This window comes from Anastrepha obliqua, chromosome 2 (genome assembly GCF_027943255.1).
Source record: "Anastrepha obliqua isolate idAnaObli1 chromosome 2, idAnaObli1_1.0, whole genome shotgun sequence".
Classification (NCBI taxonomy): domain Eukaryota; kingdom Metazoa; phylum Arthropoda; class Insecta; order Diptera; family Tephritidae; genus Anastrepha; species Anastrepha obliqua.
Genome location: NC_072893.1, coordinates 95,670,782 through 95,696,011, shown reverse-complemented (window position 1 = coordinate 95,696,011; position 25,230 = coordinate 95,670,782). Strand labels below are relative to the sequence as shown.

The window sequence follows — 25,230 nt, the reverse complement described above, 5'->3', positions numbered from 1 at the left end:
CTCAATTTCGGCGACACCGGATTGGGTGGCTAAAAATTTTCGAAATCATGGCCGCCTAACTCCCCAGATTTTAATCCTCTGGATTACTACGTATGGGGCGTAGTTGAACGTGAAACCAATAAGCGTCCTTATAACTCCAGTTCTTCTCTAAAGGTTACAATTAATACCGTTATGGTCAATATGAATAAAGAGCATTTGATTCGGGCACGCAATCATTTCCGGACACGGATCGAGGAAATTACTGCAGCTAATGGAGTTTGTATTGAATGATATATGGATATATTACACCGCGTTACACACATTCTGTCCTATGAACCAAATATACTTTTTCGGAAAGGGGATAAAAAATAAAAATACACGTGTATTGGCGATTTTCATGTGCACGTCACAATTTTTTTTTTTGTATTTTATAACTTTAAACGGGCAATTCTTGTATGCATATCTGTATAGCCACACGATCTCAGGATTAGCTTAACGGATTTGAATGAAATTGGGCACACAGATAGTGTATCACATTTCTAGACTTTTCACCTAGGTGTTGCCACTGGCAATGTTTCACAGGGTTGCCACCTGTTCGAAATTAAAAAAAAAATTGCATGAGATATGCCGATGTGGGTATCAAAAGAAAGGTATTTCACTCCGCATTACAATAGAGATATAAAACCCCGAATTTTTTTATTAATTTTATTATATAATATTAAAATTAAAAATTGTTACATTAAAACTTTTAATGCTTTTAAAGAAACTTAGGCCTTTTATTTTTGCGTTTGTAAGCATTTGCGTCAGTATCGCGACAAATAGACCAACAGTATTCGCCAAGCATATGCGTAATGTCTTGTGCTGATGGAACCTTTCGCCATGTTCATCGCTACAAGCTCCTAAATCACCAGGGAAACAATTTAAATGATTGTGAAGGAAATGGATCTTTAACGATATTAATATGCCCATTTCGCCATATGCCGAAATCATTTCTGCAACAATATTTTTATAATTGTCAGCTCGTTTGTTGCCAAGAAACTGCTCAATAAGGGCAACTGTGCCTTTCCATGCACGTTGTTCGATAGCATTCAATTTTGATGAAAATTTATAACTTGCAACTATTTTTTTTATCTGCGGACCACTGAAAACACCTTAAATTATACACATCATTAAAAAAATAAAGTTACTAAAAATAAAAAATAAAATCGTAAAAAAATACCTGCATGAATCTTTGCGCCCCTCAGTTTCGGAAAAATATTGCGCAAACTTGCAAGCGCCTCGCCCTCACGATCCAGACAAAATTTGATACGACACCGAGCTTAATGTGTAGTGATGGCAAAATGATTTGAGATGGCTGCACTAATGGTATATTTTCTATACTTTCTACGCCTACTTTGTAGCATGTTCGCGGCTTCCACTTAAATTCAGTGTAATATATAATATTCCACTGCTTAAAGCGTGATGCAAAGAGTTCGGCTGTTCTCTTTGACAAATTTCCTTCTCGTACAAGGTCATTGAAATCGGCTTGCGTTACTAAATGCGGCACTGCAGTCCCAAGTTCACTGGGTGTTGGTACAAATTCCGATATTTCTCGTTCCCCGCATCTCGCATTCGATGCAAGAAATGTTGATAGCATTGTTGGTGCTATTGTTGGTTCTCCATCCCTTAATTCGGGAACATCATCAAAAATCTCCATTGAAGCCGCTATACGTTCTTCTGGTGAGTACAGAACCGCTGAAATAACCGATTCTACATTAGTGTAGCGAATTTTGTTGCGGCGAAAGTATTGGTACCCTTTAGTTTGAGTAAAAGTTACGCAAAAGTAGCACAGTTCACTGCAGTGCTCCGTACGTGGTAGCCAAATTGTTGGTACAGAGTACTTTATTGTTGACCTTCCATCAGTAAACTTGCATAAATTTCTATAGCAATAGTCGCACACGACTTCCGGAGTATACAACAAGTAAGGAACATAAGCAGTCCTGAATATTTTCTGAAACGAATTAACCACTGTTTTCGTAATATTTTAAAAATTTTTACTTGGTGCGAATAAGCCACAAACGTAGCAAAAGTTATTTCGAGTCGTGCACTGCATTTTTCGTAAGATGAAATATACAGAAAGACGTTTTCGCGCGACAGAACTTAAAACAATTCTCAAAGTATACGTCTCCTAGTAGCGCAACTGTCAGATGATCGGAACTTCCGGAACTGTAACAAACACACAAACGGCACAGAGTGTGTTGTATGAAACAATAAATTAAAGGTTAATAAGTTGTTTAAAAATTTGGAGTCCCTTCAAGTTATGCCGAAAATTTTTAGAAAAAAAAATTCAAGAAAATCTGAGAATTGATAAATTTTTTTTTTTTTAATTTTACATAATAAAAACATTTTCACGAGTCTGCCCGCAGAAATTCAGCGCGATTGGATCACGGAAAAAGGGTTAAAAATTGATCCAAAGTTTTTTACACAGGCGGACTACGAGCTCTATATTTTATACATAAAAAAAATTCTGACGTGTACATGAAAATCGCCGATACACGTGTATTTTTATTTTTTCTCCCCTTTCCGAAAAAGTTTATGTGGTTCATAGGACAGAAAAAAGTTAGTTTTTGTAACGCAGTGTTATGGATATAGATAAGTTCCATTTCATTTATACTCTTTAATACAACTCTGTTGGTTGTCGGTTGAGAACCAACGTTGCGCACTCAATATTCTCCGTATTCTTTTGTATTTATGTTTACATATTTCCTTTTGATTTTTAAATCAAAATGGTCATTCGAGAAGACAGGGTGCAAAACTGCTGTAAGTTTTCTCAACTAAAAGGTGCATAATGTAACATACATACATATGTGTGTATGTATAAACATTCATTCATTTGTAAAAGCTTAACGCAATCTCTTTCATTAGCCGAGTCGTAGCAGCGACATATAGGATGATTAATTTTGCGCCACTTTGTACATTTGTTTGCGTGCATACATACATGCATACACATATATGAGTTGAAGATATATGGTACCATTGAATAAGAATAGTTATTGCATATGATAGGTAGGATTCGATCATTTTGCGTATTTACTCTTGAATTCTTGTATACAAATATGAAAATACGACATGTCATGGCGTATGTATATCTGTTTGAATATATATAACAATAAATGAATTAAAGATTCAGCGTCAGCTCTTTGCTTAATTGTCACATACATATTTACTTGCATATTTAATATAGAAAATATTGCATACTGACGCTAAATTTGTCTATTTTCTTTTTTTCTGCCTTTTCTGTCGATCAGGGTGTGGTAACATTGTCTTCGCCGTTCTCATTTTTGACAATTCACACTATTCCTAGTCCATGAGACTGATCAACAGAGAACGTTAATGTATACATTAATGTAGGTATAGGTGATCAATACCTAAACGTTCTCATACATACATACATAAGTCATAGGCTGAATAAATCAAATCTGTATTTCATGGTTCTTAATTGGGTTGATTATTAGCCACCACAGTAAATGCGTTAAGGACCACTGAACAAATACAGTGTGTCTCCAACTGTGCGGTCGAGCATATGAAAATGCTGCTCGTCGCAAACAGCGAGTTGCGTTGCATACTTTCAGGGTAGCCATTGAAAAGGTCGTTAGTTTGAGCATATTTTCTGCTGAGTTTGAAAACGAATTGAAGAACATTTTATATTACAATACATTTTCTCAGGGCTAGTTTTTCATGGACGTTTAAATGTGGCGAACTTCGAAAATAACTTCTACTCTCCAGGTTGGACGTTTAAGCATAAAAAATGTGCTAAACGAAGTACAATTTGAACTTGAAAATTTTTAAAGATATTTTTATATGCAATATTTCAAAGGTTTCAAAGTTTGTAGCTGCTTTATGTGGGGCAAATTCGTATTGTCAATGGAACTTCATATGTGGAAATATTTATACATCCATATATTAGGTGGATCTTATGATATACTATTGTATGAACTTCTTTCACTGTATTACAACACATATAAATGTACACCACTTGTACTACTGATAAACACACACGAGCACCAGTGAGCCACAAAAGTGTGCATTGAAACTAAAATCTTACTCTTCTCACTGAAACTTATACTCAGATGCAGGGCTAAGCTTTGTAGCGGAAGATTGTTGCAGATCAGATATGTCCTAGGAAAGTAATATCTAGTGAAATTCTCGTGTATCGTCGGAGAAAGTGCAATCAATTCTATGCCACATTTCATTTCTGCATTGTAAAAATGGTAGAGTAGTGTATTGGAGTGCAGCTGCTATCTGAACTGGGCACGACAAAACGTTTTAGGAAGAGAATAGTGAATGAGCGGTCACATTTCAATTACAAAAGTGTAATTGATTCACTTTTCGGCCGCCGTAGCCGAATGGGTTGGTGCGTGATTACCATACGGAATTTGTTGGTTCGAATCTCGGTGAAACACCAAATTTAAGAAAAACATTTTTCTAATAGCGATCGCCCCTCGGCAGGCAATGGCAAACCTCCAAGTGTATTTCTGCCATGAAAAAGCTCCTCATAAAAATATCTGCCGTTCGGAGTCGGCTTGAAACTGTAGCTCCATTTGTGGAACAACATCAAGACGCACACCACAAATACGAGGAGGAGCTCAGCCAAACACCCAAAAAGGGTGTACGCGCCAATTATATATATATATACATATATTCGTATTGTATATATATATATATATATATGTAATTCATTCACCTTCAAGGGCGTACAAAAAGAGGAACGCGAGGCAATTTCTTTTTTGTTTTGTTGAAATTTAGGTAAATATAGGGTTTTTCAGTAAGAGCGCTTCAACTTTTGAACTTTTTTGAATAAAACACAAACGGTTTGACTTTTTTAACTAATTTTTTTTTTTTATTATCGAGTTTGAACATATACATTTAAGTATGAAATTCAATTTCTTTTGCATTTTCATAAAAAATTTGCACGATTTGCAATCGTTGCTCAAGTGTGTAGCGTTCCATGATGAAATGTATACTAATGAAGTTTACAAATGACAAGCGAAAAATAAAAAATATTGCGTCGTTCGCCCTCCCTATCGGAAAAAAGTTGAAGCGCACCTATTGAACAACCCTTTACTACACGGAATTCATGGGTGCAGTTCAGAGTGCAAGTATAAAAAAAGAAATCCAAAGCGTATTCTAAATTCTTGTTATGAATTATTTATAAGGGAATTGCATTTCAGTTTTTATACACAATTTGCAGCAATAGGTATGCATGTACTTATATTATAAAGGGTGTTTTTTTAGAGGTTAGGTTTTCAAGATGAAATAAAACGTATATAATTTAATGCTATGGCCAAGAATTTAGCTTTATTATAAAGATAAGGGTTTGCCATTATGTTTTAAAAATGATTTTGGGCAAGTGGCCGCAGCGGCTGGCTCGAATAAATTCCAGCCGAGAGGCCCAATTTTCGACCACTTTTTGCAGCAATTGGGGCCGTATGTCAGCAATAACGCGCCGAATATTCTCTTCCAAGACGTCAATCGTCTCGGGCTTATCTGCGTAGACAAGCGACTTCACATAGCCCCACAAGAAATAGTCCAGCGGTGTTATATTGCACGATCTTGGAGGCCACGCCACAGGTCCACGGCGCGAGATAATGCGCTCACCAAAAGTTTCCTTCAATAAATCGATTGTTGCGTTGGCTGTATGGCATGTAGTGCCGTCTTGTTGGAACCAAAGGTCGTCCACATCAACATCGTCCAATTCAGGCACGAAAAAGTCATTAATCATGGCTCTATAGCGCTCTCCATTGACTGTAACATTATGGCCGGCTTCGTTTTTAAAGAAATATGGACCAATGATTCCCTCTGCCCATAGAGCACACCAAGCAGTGACTTTTTGAGGATGTAACGGCGTCTCAGCAATGGCTTGTGGATTATGTTCACTCCAAATGCGACAATTTTGCTTATTGACATACCCATTCAACCAAAAGTGAGCTTCATCGCTGAACAAAATTTTCTTCGATGCGTCGCGCGAACCGAACCATAATTTTTGTAATAAATTTGCACGATTTGCAAACGTTGTTCAGATGTAAGTCTATTCATTATGAAATGGCAAACCAAACTGAGCATAAATCAAGTGACAGCTGTCAAAAAGACCATCTACGAAAAAAGTAGTGCCAACTGGAAAACCTAACCTCTAAAAAACACCCTTTATAACAAATATGTACGTATGCAAGAACTTGGAAACTGTTGCCCACAATGGAGGGACCTGCAGTTTTAAGCCGACTCCTTTGGGCAAATGTTTTTTATGAGGAGATTTTTTATGGCAGAAATACTCTCAGAGGTTTGCCATTACATTACGATGGGAGATCACTATTAGGAAAAACTTGTTCTATCATTTTGGTCACGCATTTTTGGTCATAAGGCCCACGATTTTTTTAATTTTTTTATTATGAGAGTGATATCAATAAGCAGAATAATAAAGAAACAAGATATCAAAAAATATTAGCACATGTAGATAAGAATAAGTTCTCTCTCTAAGTTTAGTATTAAGTTCACACATGTTTTATGATTAATTATGTGAGTGACTGTGCATAAATTAGTACGCGACATGAATATGCTCGGAGACACGCCACTGTGGGGTGGATTCAAAATACACATGCGCATAAATAATTGTGTATGTGTGTGCCGATAGTGGTGCGATATGGATTTACTGGCGAGTGCAGAGAATTTACGCGCCTCGAAAACAAACATCAATGAAAACAATTACACACCCGGCTAAGGGACGACCAAAAGAAGAGAAGCAACGTTGGGCGAGTCAACAAACGTCGCGGCTGGCAAACGCACACAAATGCGACTTTCGTCCAATTCCCGCAGATACGTTCACAGCAAAGCATACAATTGAACAGAAGCGGCAAACGCCTGAGATATGTATGTAATTGAGTACGCCGGCAAAGCATGTGTGGTGTTCATTGAATTTTGATCGACAATCCACAAAGGAACTACTACAAATTATATGAAGAGAATCACGAAAATTTTATTAAGTATATGTGCTTATAAAGGTGAAAAACGAACTTTGTGCTTATAACTTTTCACTACTCGCTATCATCGATTTTTTCCGAGCTACACAGAGCCAGAGCAGAATACACAACATTACAGTATCGCACATTGACAAACGCGCATGCAGAAAAGTGTTTCCAGCGGTGAAAAGTGTTTTAGCGAATTCACAAAACGGGACATATTTGCACCTAGAGACCACTGCTGTCGAAGAACGACAAGTTTAGAAAAAAAAAAATAGTAGAAATAGATTGCTGAGGCAAACAAATTCAAAAGGCCAACATTTCGCCGCACAAGAATACGCCGTCTCAGCGCAAAATGACGATTTCTGCATTTCAGTTGTGTGGCAGTTTGGCCCTTGCGGCTGTGGTCTATAAATTCGTGCACACCGTCCTGCCGTGGCTTTACGTGAATATCATTGGGCCGAAGTTCTTTGGGCCAAAACTCGACATACGTCGCATGGGTGGCTGGGCTGGTTAGTTGAGAATCATGTGTTAAGCGTTCTGATAAGCATCATGGAATGACTGCTCATTTATATACAACAAATACATTACATGCATACATAATACGTTTGTATGTATGTATATGTATATACGGAATTTGTGGCAAAATAGTCTAATTTTGTTTAAATTGCAATTGCATGTAGCCTTTAACTGAGAAATTTAATATTTTTGAAGAGAATTCCATAACAACGATTCGTTAAGTAATGCCGGTAAACGGGACAAACTTTAAATATTTACTGTCATGTGCATATAGGTATACAGTGTAATGTGCCTAATTGCACACCCCGCTCAAAAAGTAAATTATGCACTTATCGCCAATGTGCACTTAAGTTAAAATATTAAAATTTTGCATAAAGAATATTTTCAATGCTCCTTTTAACTTCATACAATATTACTATGCTTACTTATGCATAAATTATAATAGTAAGCGTGTAGTTTTATAAAGTATCGGGTGTTTTTTAAGAGCTTGAAAACTTCAAATGATAATGCAAAACAGAAATATTGTTGGAATGATTTGTTTTTCTATAATCTGGTAGATAATTTCACTGCATTTATTTTTTGAATATGACATCCGGCATATGTCCACCGCGGCTACGAGTTACATGGTCCATCTGATCACAAAAATTTTTGACTACTTTTTCTAACAAATATGGCGTCAATGGTGGTTTGAATATTGCAATAAATCGATTGTTAAGCGCGCTGTGTGGCAAGATGCACCGTCTTGTTGGCACCAAGTGTCGTCGATGTTTAGCTGGAAACAAAAATTCAGTCGGCATGGCTCGATAGTGCGCGCCATTTTCCGTAACGGCACCTCCTTCCTTATTTCGAAAGGGCCGATGATGCGGCCTGGGCTCTATAAACTTCGCAAACAGATTTTTTTTTTTTTCAAAGTAATTCAAAGTAAATTTGGTAGCATTGTTCTGACATTAAACGGCCTGGGCTCTATGAACTTCGCAAACAGATTTTTTTTTTCAAAGTAATTCAAAGTAAATTTTGAAGCATTGTTCTGACGTTAAACGATTCATGGTGACTTACCAAACCTTTTTGAACAGAAATGTCAACACGGTTTACCATTCTCAACTGTCAAACCATAGCTATTGATATCGATTCAGTTTTCATGCAGCTTAAAAACACACCAGATATTTAATATTTTGTTTTAATAACATCTTTACATTTTGTGATAAAAAAAATGTAGAAAGCAGGTTGCGCATTTAAGTTATATTTACAAAAACAAAGCATTTGACCAGCCGAAATAAGCTAATCAAATCAAAACTAAATGTGCAAATAGCCACTATGCAATTAAATTAAACAATATGCAATGCAAAAAACTTTAATTTTTGGCAATTGAATGTGCAATAAAATATTGGTGCATTTAAGCGCATTGTACTGTATATTCTTATCTATATGCATTACGGATCCATATTTAAGTGCGTATGTGTGAAAATATATTTCTGAATTCTGTACTTCTTATCAATAGCTTTACTGAGCTTTTTTCTCTTTGCCTTTATAGTGATCACTGGCGCTACTGATGGTATTGGGAAAGCGTATGCGAATGCGGTATGTCATGCAATGTAAAAGAAAGTATAGTAGGAAGGTACAAACGTAAACTAAAATCCAAGAATAATGGGTTCTCAAAACAATCATAGTGGTAGGTTTGAAGATATAACAGGACACATAATTCTGAGCGACATAAAAATGTGGAAAGCAAATCCCTAACAAAGACTTTTTGGCGTAAATGAAATACTGAATGTGACGGCCGTTGAAGATTAACAACGGAATCAAAAAATTAAACCGTTTCAAAAAAAAAAATTACTTATCCCAGGACCACATGTGCCCTAGGCTCACATACTCGTAAATCACTGAAAATATCAGGGCACTTTATTTATTTATTTATTTATTTATTTATTTATCTATTTATTTATTTATTTATTTATTTATTTATTTATTTATTTATTTATTTATTTATTTATTTATTTATTTATTTATTTATTTATTTATTTATTTATTTATTTATTTATTTATTTATTTATTTTTTTTTTTATTTATTTATTTATTTATTTATTTATTTATTTATTTATTTATTTATTTATTTATTTATTTATTTATTTATTTATTTATTTATTTATTTATTTATTTATTTATTTAAGTCTATGAATTAAATCCTTACAGAGGTTACTGCTTGCTTAGACTAAACTACAGATATACTTACATGTATTTAAAAACAGCTATAATATAGAATTCAGGAGATTTAAAAATGCTACTCTTGAAAGCGAAAAATCAAGAACAATATCATTATGAACGGAATTTAATTCCCGTAAAGCACGAGTAAGGGGGCGTCCATAAATTACGTGAGATGTTTAAGGGGGAGAGGGTCGAGTCAAATCTCATCTAATCTTACGTTGGAGAGAGGGGGGGGTCTCGGCAAATATCACGCAATTTTTTTTCTGATTGAAACAAAAAAAAATTATACTATTTTGGTCCATTATCCAGATTGTACATGCTTAAGATTTAATCTTAAGCGTAATCGTAGTAATGATTAAGATCATTCACTAATTCGTTCGAAAGAAAATAATTTCATTCATACTTCGAAGTTATATGTACATTACTACTGTCAAACCACCATATTTGATTTATACCAAATAGCTCAATTTAATCTGAATTTACGGTACAGTGTAGCCCGTCGTTTGTTTTCGCGCCACTATCAGCCGAACGCGCGACTCGATGAACAAGAGCGTACGAGCTGAGTGGCAGCGACACACGGACAGGTTCCAAACTTCATTGTTTAAAGAGAGCCAATATTTACTCCAGGTACATTGCAGTTGATTCATATCAAATTTTTATGCGTGCCGATTTTTTTTTTTTTTTTTAGTTTTTTAACGAGCGCGAATGTCAACAAATTTTTATTAAGAGTTACAAAGGGAAATTGTTCTTAATTTTTTTTTAGGTTGTGAAATGCGATGATCAGAACTGCTGCAGCCACCGCCGGAGTGATCTGCACATATATTAATTCTTCACGACCGTTTTCTACCACCTCCATACCCCATCACTTAGGTTGATTGACGTTTGATAATTCCGGACTTTAAAGAACGTGACGGAAAGTCATTTGCTCCATTTCCAATGCGCCTACCGATTGAACCGCTGAATGCCTTTATCAGCACGCCTTATGATCTCTATTGCCCAAGTATACGTGATAATTTAGAGAAAAGATGCTGCAGTACATGCGGTATTTACTTCGCATCTATCACAAGAGCTGCAGAGCACAGGCGAGCAGCTCACATTGCACCAGCTAAGCAAGCGCGTATATACCGCAAAGTGCGACCATCACGGATTGTCGAAAGATGAGCTAATGGGTTACTGTGCGCAAGCGTCAACGGCTTAGAGTGGATAGATCAGAACGAAGTTGAAGGAGCAGATGATTTTACTGCAAATCATATGGACAAGTTGGTCCCAATAGTCTCTCTTGAAACCGCGCATGATTCTCCATGGACTGAATTAGAGTAGATATTCTTTTTTTAATCGCAGTAGTTACGATTTAAGTCTTCTATTGTTAAATTTTTATTGCACTTATAACTCTCAGCAATATTGATTACTAGTCTTAACTAGTCGTAAATAAAAGCACGAAGCAATTTTTTTTTTTTTTTTACAATAACAATCTAACGCGTTTACATAAGAAACCCACATTTTGAAAAATCTCACGTGAGATTGGGAGATGGGGAGGGGGTTGAATAAAATCTCACGACATCTCATCAGGGGGGGAGGGAGGTACAGAAAATTGAAAAAAACACCTCACGTAATTTATGGACGCCCCCTAATGGGAGCATTACTGGCATACTTAGTTTTAAAGTTTCCCCCATAAAAAGGATAGAAGCTCCTAAGAGATCGCTGGGGAGCATTAAATCGAATCCTTTCCAACAAGTAGGGACAATCAATTACTCCAGTAATAATATTATGAGTAAAAGACAGACACAGTATAGACCTACAAATTTCTAAGGACTTGAGACTTAAAAGCATGAGACGAGCAGAATATGACGGGATGGGATCAATAAAATTCAAAGACCGAAGGGCATATTTGATTGCCTGCTGACTATAAGGTCTCCAAATAAACACCGCATATTCTAAATGAGATCTAACAAAAGATGTATAGAGTAACTTAATAGTGTAGGGATCAGAGAACTTAGTGGCGTTCCGTCTGACGAAGCCCAACATCGAACAAGATTTTGAAGTAATATAATTTATATGGTTCTTAAAAGCGAATTTGTTATCAAAGATAACGCCAAGGTCCTTAAACTCGCTAACACACTGCAGGTCACATGTCGAGATGCTGTACTTAGTGCACAAAATGTTAGATGTTTTCGAATAAGATATTTGAAAGCACTTAGATAAGTTCAGGGAAAGTCGTGGATTCTGGCACCACAAGTAAAGCCTATTCATATCGGCTTGAAGTTTAATGGCATCCTCTTGAGTCTTGATCGCTGAGAAGATTTTAAGGTCATCAGCATAAAGCAAAAATTTAGCAAATGAGAAACAACTTTTGATGTCATTAATAAATAACACAAATAAAAGCAGTCCCAAGATACTTCCTTGCGGAGCACCAGAGGTGGCAGCAAAGGGGGCAAATGAAATACCATCAATTGTTACAACACAGCGTCTATTGCTCAAATAAGAGTTTATCCATTGCAGAAATGCAGAATGAAATCCAAAACAAGCTAATTTTTTAACTAAGATTCTATGAGAAACTTTGTCGAAGGCTTTCGGAAAGTCGGTGTAAATACAATCGACCTGAAAGCCAGCCGAGAAAGAATGAATGCAGTATTTACTGAAAACAGCCCGATTAGATATTGCAGATCTGTTGGCAATAAGCCCATGCTGATTAGGGCAAATTAAAGATTTAGCCACAAAGCTCAGCTTTGCATAGACCACGTGCTCAAAAATTTTGGAAATAGTTGACAGCTTTGAAATAGGCCTATAATTTCTAACGTCATTTTTATTGCCACTCTTAAAGATATACGTACATATGTATGTACGCACAAATTCAATGAGGTTAGAAATCCCGAAATTTTATAGTTGTTTTTTTAGTTATATTATAGTTTTTTGTGTGTTATATTATAGTTTCATGCGTGCGAAATTTTGTCAGAGTGAAAAAATTTGCAGGTTTATTGCAAAAGGGTTGTTATAAAAAAAATCCTTTTTTTATAAAAGTGTAGAAATTACCACTAGCTCTTCTCTTATGCTGTCTCGATCCTGTTAAGTATCCCCTGGGTTTCGTCGGGTAAAAAAATGCCTATTTTCAATACTTTTTTTTCTATGTAAAAAATTATTTATTTAATTCAAACTTTTTTCTGTCTTATAGATACATATTTAAAGAATAATTTCTGAAATTTTCAAACAAAAAAAAATTAAAACTTCTCCATTGTGACGTCATTTCCTGTGACCCCTCGAAAAAAAGGTGCATCCGCGTTGTCAGCATAACTCCTGACGGAATCATCGAAAATGAAAAATCAAATATAAGTGTTTTAGTTAAGGCCATAAACTCGTGCTTGAACGAAGGAAAGAAAAAAAAGTAAAAATTGGAATTTTGGCACACATTTTTCCAAAAAAATGAAAATTTCAGTCAAATTTGCTTGACATTTTGTTTTTTTTTAAATAGTTGTAATTGAAAAAAAAATCCTTCGTCCAAGCACGAGTAAATTGTATCTCAAACACCTGTGTAAAATTTCATCAAGATCGGTTGAGTAGTTTTCGAGAACATTTGACAACCGACTTTGAAAACACAGTTCCGAGAAAAACGCGTTTAAAGTTTTGAGTAACAATAAAAATGGCTTGGAGCGCACACCTTCCAAAGGCTGTATTTCCGAAACTATTATTCGGGTCGACTTAAAAATTAAGGATAATATTCTTAAGAGGTTGTAGAAATTAATAAGCAAAAAAAAAATAAATCGATCTTTTGAACCACTAAACCCATGCAAATAAAATAACAATTATTGCTCATTCAAATTTATTGTCTCACCTTGAAGGAGGACCATTCCGAAATGGCAGACAAAGAATAATCCAACCAAAACATTTCTTAAACACATTTTCCGAAATCCACTTCAGTGATTCGCGAATTTGCTTTTATTCGTATCTCTCTTTACTGAAAACGGGTGTAATCATAATTTGAGGGATGGAAAATAAGGAAAAGTCAGCCAGAGCAGCATCAGGTAAAAGGTTTTGGAACTTTTTTTTTTTCTGGCCTCTTTTTAATTTAGACAATCATTTGAAACCGGTTTTTTAAATTATAAACTCCTGATCCTTTTGTACGGAACGGATATCTGTTTTTTAATAAATTATTATCATTGAGTTAAAAAAAATATTTCAATATTCCGTTGAAAAAGTGTTGCCCAGAAACTATGCAAGAGCAGCGAATAATCTTTCAATTCAAAGTAAAATTAATATATATTACTTAGGTAAGTGCATACAAGAACTAAAACGGATTTACTTTTTTTTTAGTTTTTCTATTACAAAAAAAAGGAATAAAATTAGTTAAACTTTTTTTAGAAGCTCGATTAAAGTCCCAGGGGGTGGTGATAAGTCTGGTTTGTGAGAAAGTGTATCGTCATCATATTCACAAGCGTTGGTGAATGTTTAGTTACCATTTTAGGTAGCTAGGATTATCTGTTGTTAAACTTTATCAAGCCACATCAAAATTAAGTATTTCACTTGTGCTTTTCTAATTATGACGAAAATAATTATATCTAAGATCTAACTAATCGCATGATTTTTTAGGATTCTCTAAAATATTTCACAAGTTATACATACATCAGTATCTGCGATGGCCAAGACAGACACAGCAAAAATGAAGGAGAAGCTCGGTCGCATACATACCTAGCACAGAATTTCCGCGCCATACATACCACATTGATCAAAAAGTTCCCCGAATATATTCAGAAAATTCAAAATACCAGTTTATTCCCCAAAAGTGATATTATGCCTTCAAAGTACGCCACTTCAACTGCAACGCACTTATGCCAGCGCTTAATCCAGCTCTCAAAACATTTCTGAAACTCTATCCTCAATATAGCCATTAGAGCCGTCTTAGAGTTTTCCATTACTTCCTTTCAGCTGTTAAAACGCGTTCTCGTAATGGTTTTATCTTTTTTTTTTTTTTGACTGGATCAAATAGAAAAAAATCGCAGGTAGCCACATTGGGTGAATTCGATGGCTGTTGGATGGTATGCGATTCGTTCTTGAACAAAAATTCACAAATAATTATAGCACTGTGCGACAGTGGGTTATCATGGTGCGAAATCCACGAGTGGTTTACCCAAAAATCCTTTTTTTTTTTGGCGAATTACGTCACGTAAAGGTCTCCTAGTCTCTAGTAATAATTCGTTTGATGAATGTTGAGTCAGATTCAGCCTCAGAAATCATGTCTTTGGCGATATCAACACCAAACATCATATAAAACACATATTCTAAACTTTTGTTGGGTATTTTGGTGAAAAGCTGTGTACTTCAAAATACCACTTTAGGTGAAAAATCTGTCTTCAGTTGGAATAACTTTACACACCCAATAGATAAGCTCCTTTCTGCATTCCCGAGCTAAATTTTGCTATCTATATATCTACTAAGTAGTAAAACGTTGGAACTGTTTTCTTAATGTTAATATTATATTATAATTCATTTTCCATATTCGACACGTAGGGGACGAATGTAGGTAAGCGTACAAATAAAGCGACTACAACAGCTAAAACAGCAAAAACGTAACAGTAGCACCTATGCGACGTGCATAAAATTACTATTTAGGCCTCCAAGTTCAAATAATACTAAAATCAAAAAAAAAAAAAAATATAAAAACAACACTCAGGAAACATTATTATTGGCAATCGTTGAGCCATCAAAAACAACAGTCTACATAGTGGACTTCGTCTGTTAGCGTACCTATATTACATACACAGAAGTATATGTAAGTATGTGTGTATTTACATTCACTGCAAGTAAATGTATGGAAGGGAAGAATTTTTATTCATCAATTTAAATTGTCGACTGCATTTGCTTAATCAGTTACGAGCAATGGTGGGCTGAATTTTGCTTGCTTAATAAAAACATCTACATATGTATCTGTGCATGTATGTATGTGCATACATATATATTAGGGTGATCGATTATTGTGTTTTGAATTAGATTTGATAAGGCAATGTCTAAACTTGAGGCAACCGAACTTTATTTTTAAAAATTTTCAATTATAACGGGTGATCAATCATGAGGTGCTTTTTTCAATAGTTAAAAAAAAAACAAAAATGTTATATTAATTATGTTCAAAACCTTTATTTATCATTTGAAAGGACATTCTTTGACATTTACTTTTTGAATATGACTTCATTCAAATGTTGGCCGCAACTACGCTTAAGGTGGTCCATTCTGAAGGTCCAATTTTCAATCACTCGTTCGAGCATTTCGACTGGTATGTCGTGAATAACACGCGTAATGTTGGCTTCCAGAGCTTCAATCATAGCTGGTTTATCAGCATAGACCTTGGACTTCACGAATCCCCAAAGAAAAAAGTCCAAAGGTGTGATATCACAAGATCTTGGTGGCCAACTCACAGGTCCTAAACGTGAAATCAGCTGCTCTCCGAAATGACTTCTCAATAAAGTCATTGTTTCACGAGCTGTATGGCAAGTGGCTCCGTCTTGTTGAAACCAAATGTCGTAGAGATCATTAGATTCAATTTCAGGTAGCAAAAAGTCCGATATCATGGTACGGTAGCGAGCACCATTCACAGTTACGTTGCGGCCATCATCATTTTTGAAAAAATATGGACCGATGATTCCACCAGCCCATAAACCACACCAGACCGTTGTTTTCCCTGGGTGTAAGAGCTACCTTTACACCCAGAGAAAACAACGGTTGAACCTGTTCTGGTTGCTCTTCATCCCAAATACGGCAATTTTGCTTATTGACGTAACCATTGAGCCAGAAATGCGCCTCATCGCTGAACAAAATTTTGCTCGAAAACAGCGGATCTTCTTCAATCTTTTCAAGAGCCCAATCAGCAAAACGGTGACGTGCAGGAAGATCATTTGGCTTTAGTTCTTGTACGAGCTGTATTTTGTATGCTTTTAAATGAAGATCCTTCCGTAAAATTGACCAGGTTGTTCCATACGACAGTCCAAGTTGCTGAGAACGGTGCCGAATCGATTCATCGCGGTTTTCACGTACACTCTCTGCTACTGCCGCTATATTCTCAATGCTTCTTGCTGGACGTGGTCTATTCGGTCGAGAATTATCCACCAATGAATATTCGGATTCAAATTTGTTGATGGTATGTCGAATAGTGTTTAAGGCAGGCCGATTATGTTGACCATAATGCGGTCTAAGCGCACGAAAAACCTTTGTCACAGAACGCTGATTTTCATAATACAGTTGAACAATTTGTAGACGTTGTTGCGGTGTGAGTCTTTCCATGATGAAATGCCAAACGCTGTTCAACAAATCCACGATGACAGTTTGCCCAACTCGCGCGCGATCTGTAAAAAAAACGCAAATGAAAAAAACTGCTCTTAATTGATCACCCGTTATTTATTTTTTTGTGATCAATGCTTATACCAAATTTAAAAAAAAAATTTCTTGAGCAGTATCGCTTTTTTTATATTTTTTTTATTTTCAACACCAATCAAACCTAGCCCTAGAGTTACGTATACCTAAAATTTCGTTAAGATACATCAGTATACATGCCTATATACGAATCTTTACGCGGATGGACGGACAGACAGTCAAGCATTGCTGAACTGTTTTATCTCACCATTCTGAACATTTTATCCAACACGATTCCGTTAGGCAGTGTGCGAGGTAGTTATTATAATTCATTATATAGCGGAGTCATTCTGAAGGAAGTAGAGAAACGCATAAATCAAATTATGTGCGCTGCATGCGAAGGTCTAGACAAGATCTTGCTAAAATTATGATAATGTCATCTTACAAGCAAATCATTTCTTCGCTTGCCTATACCTATTGTCGACAATATGTACAGTTCTTCAGATTATTTCTTTCGTATACCACAAAATACTCACATATTCTCCTCTTCAATTTTTTGACTTCGTGATTTTTGATATTTTCTTATTAAGCGAAGGCCCTCAAGGTGCTATCAAGGTAGATAGCTCGCTCCAGGTAGAACGAAGGCGCCCTCCAATTAGGGTGTGCTTAAATAGTATTAAAAAATTAGAGTATTACTAACGAAATCCTTTTTTTATTTGAAAGGCATGTACGCCATTATGAATGGAAAATAGCATCGTTTACATGTCCACCGCGACTTCGAATGGTAGCACAGATCCAAGTGATCCAATTTTCAATGACTGAATAATGAACTAAAAATTTGGCAGACGTTGCCAAAACAAAATGGTATGACCGCTACAGCCTGTAAACATCAACGAGTTCCTATTAAAAAGTCCTATATAATGATATAGTAGTATTGAGGTAAAATGTTATCTTCCAAAATAACGGCTAAAAGGTATCAAGAGGTACGACTAAATTAGCCTTCAATTCAAAACCAGTGCATCGAAGTGTGCAACTAAAGTAATCAGTCTTCTACTTAGTGGAATAGTTTCAAGGTCGTAAAGAGAACCCTGCTGATTGAGTTTTTTAGTTTTATGAGAGGCAGCAGAGATTGTTCGACGGAGATTTCTCGCGACGGTGGCCAAGCAGAAGCCCATAAGAAGTTTTAACTTCATAAAACAAAACATTGAAGTTTACATACATATTTTATATTGTCACCGAATTCTCGAAAATTTAATACTGTGGATATCACGATAATTATTTTTATTAATATAAATGGGCTAAGAGATTAAGATGTATTAGAAAGAAGGCGTATGCTACTTACGTCGCCACACATTATTTTTTACTCCGTAGTTTGACCGAAATAATCAAAACAGTTATTTATAAATCTAGTAAATTTTTTTTTTTATTAAAACTCATGGTAAAATTGCAATCAGGCGCCTGATAAAATAAATTATATTTAGCAATTTGTAAATTGTTTATTCCACTTCTAGCCAAATCCCAATATTGACATTTTTGCTTTTCATTCAACTAAAAATTATGCAAAGTTGCAAAGTATTTGCAAATCTCAAACAAAAATATTCAATGTCAAGTGCCAATGAGAGTTCACAATGAACAAACACAGAAAAGCGCAGTTACTTGGGCAATTATTAGCATAACAAAAATTTTACGTAAATACCCTGACGACGCAAAAATTGCATTGTATCACAAATGCAAGCGCATAACCCCCACAAATGGGCAAAAAAGTGTAATGCAATTAACACAGCCAATGAAATAAGAAGAAATCACAGTAGACTCTATTTGCCTACACACACACACATAATCGTATTTGAATGAGCTGATGTACATACATACATATGGATATACACAATACACAGCACTTCTCAGGTACATTGAAGATTACTAAAGAAAAGTCATTAGTCTGAAGCCAAGTCATTTGAGCAGCCTAATATGCAGTCATAATTATTGTATGTATTAGTAAATAAATAATAGTAATATACTTTTTATAGTTCGATTAGTTTTCGTTCTAAAAAACATATTTACATTTTTTCTAATTTAGCTTGCTAAAAAGGGATTTAACTTGGTATTGATCAGTCGTTCGTTGCCCAAGCTAGAAAACGTAGCAAAGAAAATCGGTAAGTATATACAGGTCAAACCACTAAAACTATCTACTTTAAAATTTGAAAACACTCTCTGCTTATTTTAGAATTTAATTTGCCAGTTTGTGTAATAAAGAGTGTGTACATAGAGGGTTGGTGCGGAGTAGAATATTCGATAAATGATACTTTAAATCAAATTCTATATAACAAACCGCCAATGTTGGCAATGAACAGCTGTCAAACCGCTAAAAATAATACTAAGTTTATAATTAATTATGTAATTTATACAGAAGAATCCTAGGAAATTTTCTAAAAAAAAATCCTTTGAAATTTTTAAGACTATTTAAAGGGTATTTTAAGAAATAAAAATAAATTTAATTTAATTGAAAATAAAACAAAATAAGATAATATTTAAAAATAACATAAATCATTCGAAATAAAGTGATATAAAATAAAACAAATTAATATTATATAATATAATAAAGTACGGCCGTCGTAGCCGAATGTGTTGGTGCGTGACTACCATGAAATTAAATAATGACGGCCGACGTAGTCGAAACTGTAGTAAACATTGTTCAGTAGTACTCCGGGCATGAAACACCAAATGATAGAAACATTTTTTTTCTAATAACGGTCGGCCCTCGGCAGGTAATGGCAACCCTCCAAGTGTATTTCTGTCATGCCTCATAAAAACCATATGCCGTTCGGAGGCGGTATAAAACTGTAGGTCTCTTCAATTGTGGAAAACCATCAAGACGCACCCCACAAATAGGAGGAGGAACTTAGCCAAAGACCCAACAAAGGGCGAATGCGCCTATGTAGTATATATATTAGGCCGGGTCGATTTGTGGGGAGGCAAAAAAATCGCCCATCGCTCTGTGAAAGTCATATTCTAGGGATCAAAATAAGAAACTTTGCCGAAGGAACCATACCTTTAAAACGAATTCTGATGTCCCCCAATTTGGGTCGAACTTTTTAGTTTCTTTTCTATAACTCACTTTTTTCATTTACATATGTTCTGACTAAATAAATTTCTTAAGAGAAAAAATAGATATTATTATAAATAAATAATAAATATTATTATAAATAAATAAAAATAAAGAAAAAAAGAGGTTGTCTGTAAAGTCGGTTTACTGACGATAGTTTAACGTGATAACGTCATAAGAAAATACTGATTGAATGGTTGCATTTTTCAAAAGAAAATTTTAATTTTATTTGTTTGATAGATATTTTGTATGGATATAGAGAATGAGTTAACATTAACATAACATAATATACTTGAGCATAACATAACATAACAAAACAAAACATAACATAACATAACATATTATAACATAACATAACATAAGATAACATAACATAACTTAACATAACATAACATAACATAAAATAACATAACATAACATAACATAACATAACATAACATAACATAACATAACATAACATAACATAACATAACATAAAATAACATAACATAACATAACATAACATAACATAACATAACATAACATAACATAACATAACATAACATAAAATAACATAACATAACATAACATAACATAACATAACATAACATAACATAACATAACATAACATAACATAACATAACATAACATAAAATAACATAACATAACATAACATAACATAACATAACATAACATAACATAACATAACATAACATAACATAACATAACATAACATAACATAACATAACATAAAATAACATAACATAACATAACATAACATAACATAACATAACATAACATAACATAACATAACATAACATAACATAACATAACATAACATAACATAACATAACATAACATAACATAACATAACATAACATAACATAACATAACATAACATAACATAACATAACATAACATAACATAACATAACATAACATAACATAACATAACATAACATAACATAACATAACATAACATAACATAACATAACATAACATAACATAACATAACACAACATAACATAACACAACATAACATAACATAACATAGCATGCTGTTCAAGCAAGGTAACGACGCATGAGCAAGATAACGACGCATTTTTTGGAGCGTGCAGCCGACTAGATAGAATTATAAGACGTTATCACGTCAAAAAATAATAATAACATTAAAACAACAGGTATTATTAACAAACTTGGTTTTATTTTAAATTCTTCAAGTAAATCAAATTAATAAAAATCAATGCAAATCAATGCAAATACAAATACGTGAATTTATATATGTACATATGCGCATATACATACATATATACGCTCACTTAAGTAGGAGAGAGCAAGATGTCGAACGTTGCCGTTCGTTTGCTTTGTCGTTCGTTCCGCGCTTTCGCTTGCAGTTCATTCAAGGTAACGGCAATGAGCAAGGTAACGACACATGAGCAAGGTAACGGCAATGAGCAAGGTAACACTAATAAGCAAGGTAACGGCAATGAGCAAGGTAACACTAATGAGCAAGGTAACACTAATGAGCAAGGTAACTACATATGAGCAAGGTAACACTAAAGAGCAAGGTAACACTAATGGGCAAGGTAACTACATATGAGCAAGGTAACACTAAAGAGCAAGGTAACACTAATGAGCAAGGTAACGACACATTTTTTCGTGCGTGCAGCCTGTTAAATCGAATTATAAGACGTTATCACGTTATTCATGTAAAGGCCAAAAGTGGTGATATATTTAAATTGGGGGACATCAGAATTCGTTTTAGAGGTATAGTTCCTTCGGCAAAGTTTATTATTTTGATCCCTAGAATACGATTTTCACAGAGCAATGAGCGATTTTTAAATCGGCCCGCCCTAATATATATATGTCATTATTGTTATGGGGGGATTAAGTACTGCAACGTTATGCCTATCTAAAGATCTATTAAGCCGCCTTCATAAGTTCAGAGTATTTATCTGAGCCCAACCTCCTCAATAAATTTTAGTACAGTGACGACAGTTTCCATCGTCACAAATCCACCTGCTCCGTTCAGCCTATTAGCGTTGAGTTATTTCTCATAAGTAGCAGGCTGATGTGTGGTGCGGCGCCTCTTACGACAGGCATCCGTTACCGCGCCAAATCCTAACTTCCTAAACCTGGGGGTGAACAAAATATTAAGTTAAACTAAATAGAGTTAAATTAAATTGAAAAGAAAATAAACTAAAAAATAAAATTAAATTAAATTAATTCAACAAAAGAGAATACAATAATAATAGGCCATGAGTAATAAAACAAATAGCCTCTTTGAACAAATTTTTAACTATTACTCTGAAATTCATTTTCTTTTTTTTTTACCAATTTTAAGGCGAAGACTTCAAGGTCGATACCAAAATCATCGATGTCGATTTCACAAACGGCGTGGATATTTATGACAAAATCAAAGCAGGCATTGAAGGTCTCGATATTGGTGTGCTCGTCAATAATGTTGGCGTTTCATATCCCTACCCAGAATATTTCTTAGAGAGCTACGAACAAAATCCCAAATTCTTACAGGACATTATTTCAGTCAATATACACTCTGTGACGCACATGTGTGCCTTGATTTTGCCGGTTATGGTGAACAGAAAGAAAGGTGTGATCATAAATGTATCTTCAACTGCTGCCGTTATACCAAACCCATTACTAAGCGTTTATAGTGGCTCGAAGGTAAATGAAATGTGTTTTACTTCATCTTAGCTTTCCGCTCTCAACTGATTGTTTCGAATTTTACAGGCTTTTGTTGACAAATTTAGCGTGGACTTGCAAACGGAGTACCGTAGTAAAGGCATCACTGTGCAATGCGTTCAACCGGGCTTTGTGGCCACCAATATGAGCAAGATGAAAAAGACGAACGCTATGACCCCATCGCCCGACACCTATGTCGCCGCTGCTCTTAATATTTTGGGATATACTACCAAAACTGCAGCCTATTTGCCACATACATTTCTACAGGTGGCTTTGAAAGCCATGAACGATATTATCTGTGAACCCTTCACTACGGACTTTGTCTTCAAACAATTGTTGAATATTCGCAAGCGCGCCTTGCGTAATATGAAGCAGAATAAATAGAGGGGAATATATAATATGTAGAGGGATATATGTATGCTTGGAAATTTTTTAGTGAATTATAACGTATGTACAATTATATCAATACGATGTGTCAATGCCACGCGTAATAAAAAACCTTATCTGATCATCATTTTCATTCATGTAAAGGGGTCTACTTTTACTAATGCAGACCTGACGTATGCTTTTATAAAAGGTTTAAACAGATGGATATAAAGGTAAAATGCTTATGAACGATGATAGATTTATTAGTTCTAAATTCTAACTAATAAAGACCCTTGTAGCCGAATGGATTTGTGCGTGACTACCATTCGGAATTCAGAGAGAACGAAGGTTCGAATCTCCGCGTGGCACCAAAATAAAGAAAAAGGTTTTTCTAATAGCGGTCGCCCCTCGGCAGGCAATGGCAAACCCGCGAGTGTATTTCTGCCATGAAAAAGCTCATAAAAAATATTTGCCGTTCGGAGTCGGCGAATTCATAGAAAGTAACCTCCTTAGGACACAAAAAAAACATTTACATGTAAGGAGTTTTTCAGTAAGAGCGCTTCAACTTTTTTTTTTGAATAAAATACAAACGGTTTGACTTTTTTAACTGATTTTTTTTTATTATCGAGTTTGAACATATACATTTAAGTATGAAATTCGATTTCTTTTGCATGACCACCGCGTGCACGTTTTACGAAGTCCAATCGTTGAACCCAATTTTCGACCACTCTTTTGCATAAATCGGCCGAAATTCCAGCAATTTCGCGTTCAATATTGGCTCTGAGCTCACAAATCGTCGCCGGCTTGTTACTGTAGACCAATGACTTCACATAACCCCAAAACGGGACGGCTTGTTAAATGGACCGTAAAATGGCCGTAATGCTCTTAAAGTAGCAGCAACAGAACGATTATTTTCATAAAAAATTTGCACGATTTGCAATCGTTGCTCAAGTGTGTAGCGTTCCATGATGAAATGTATACTAATGAAGTTTACAAGTGACAAGCGAAAAATAAAAAATATTGCGTCGTTCGCTCTCCCTATCGGAAAAAAGTTGAAGCGCATCTATTGAAAAACCCTATATTTTGTTTCTGCAATTTGATCATTCGATTGTCGAAACGTCAATGAGAATATGAACAAACAAATAAGGCAGCAACCAAGAAGCGGGGATCTTTGAAATTCCAACCAGCAAACCACAGGAACAAAAAATCAAATCAACTGCTATAGCGAAGTCATCTTCTGAGGATTGGCCTTGCTATTTTTTGTAATTCTCAAAACTACGCTTTCTTATTTTTCTCGTTCCACACGTCAGTCTTCTCAATGGGTCGGACATGACATAATGTGAAATCACAAAATATGGAATACAAGATTACGCAGATACAGGAAAAATGAACTATGATGTAATTTTAGACGATGTGTGTAAGAAAACTAATAAGAGAATGTCAATGCAAAAATATTAAATTTAGGTTAGGTTGATATATGTAAACAAAAAGTAATAGGTAAGAGAATAGAAATAAGAAAAATTATTAAAAAAAACTTTACCTAATCTCTCCACTTACGTCAGCTTAACAGCTAATTCCCTTCAACTCTTTAATAATACGTTCACATATAGGGTGGACCATGTAAAATTTGCTTTTTGAATCGGCTATAAAAAAAAAGAGGTTGTCTGTAAAGTCGGTTTACTGACGATAGTTTAACGTGACAACGTCATAAGAAAATATTGATGGAATGGTTGCAATTTTCAAATCAAAATTTTAATTTTATTTGTTTGATAGATATTTTGTATGGATATAGAGCAGGAGGTAAATGGAATTGCAATGGAATAGGTCAAGTTACATTTACACAAACGTGAAAAATGACGAAACATTTATCAAATTCATGAAAGATATCTTCAATTTCGATTGTGCATCAGACGTTAATAAGTCAACAACACTAAGAGGCACCATCATCGATTTGCCTTTTTCAAGACACTTTACACTCGAAACACTCCCTTTCATTCCCTACTTTTTCTATCATCGTCCTATTCTCAACAGAGAAATGGTTAATTACCATGCACAC

At 34.9% G+C, this 25,230-nt stretch overlaps 1 protein-coding gene across 1 annotated transcript; it reads left to right on the top strand.

The window, feature by feature from the left end:
- Positions 1-6,825: 6,825 nt before the first annotated feature.
- On the top strand, positions 6,826-23,332 carry LOC129237762 (very-long-chain 3-oxoacyl-CoA reductase). Its single transcript, XM_054872688.1, has 5 exons — positions 6,826-7,483; positions 9,022-9,068; positions 19,102-19,177; positions 22,450-22,790; positions 22,857-23,332. The coding sequence occupies exons 1-5, from the start codon at positions 7,327-7,329 to the stop codon at positions 23,190-23,192; spliced, it is 957 nt and encodes a 318-aa protein (XP_054728663.1). The 5' UTR covers positions 6,826-7,326; the 3' UTR covers positions 23,193-23,332.
- The last annotated feature ends 1,898 nt before the right edge of the window (positions 23,333-25,230 follow it).

What these genes read in the sequence shown, in the direction of transcription:
- LOC129237762 (XM_054872688.1), top strand. Translation starts at nt 7,327, where the DNA reads ATGACGATTTCTGCATTTCAGTTGTGTGGCAGTTTGGCCCTTGCGGCT. An exon ending in GGAAAGCGTATGCGAATGCG is followed by an intron (nt 9,069 to 19,101) that starts GTATGTCATGCA and finishes TTTCTAATTTAG; the next exon opens with CTTGCTAAAAAGGGATTTAA. An exon ending in AAACGTAGCAAAGAAAATCG is followed by an intron (nt 19,178 to 22,449) that starts GTAAGTATATAC and finishes ACCAATTTTAAG; the next exon opens with GCGAAGACTTCAAGGTCGAT.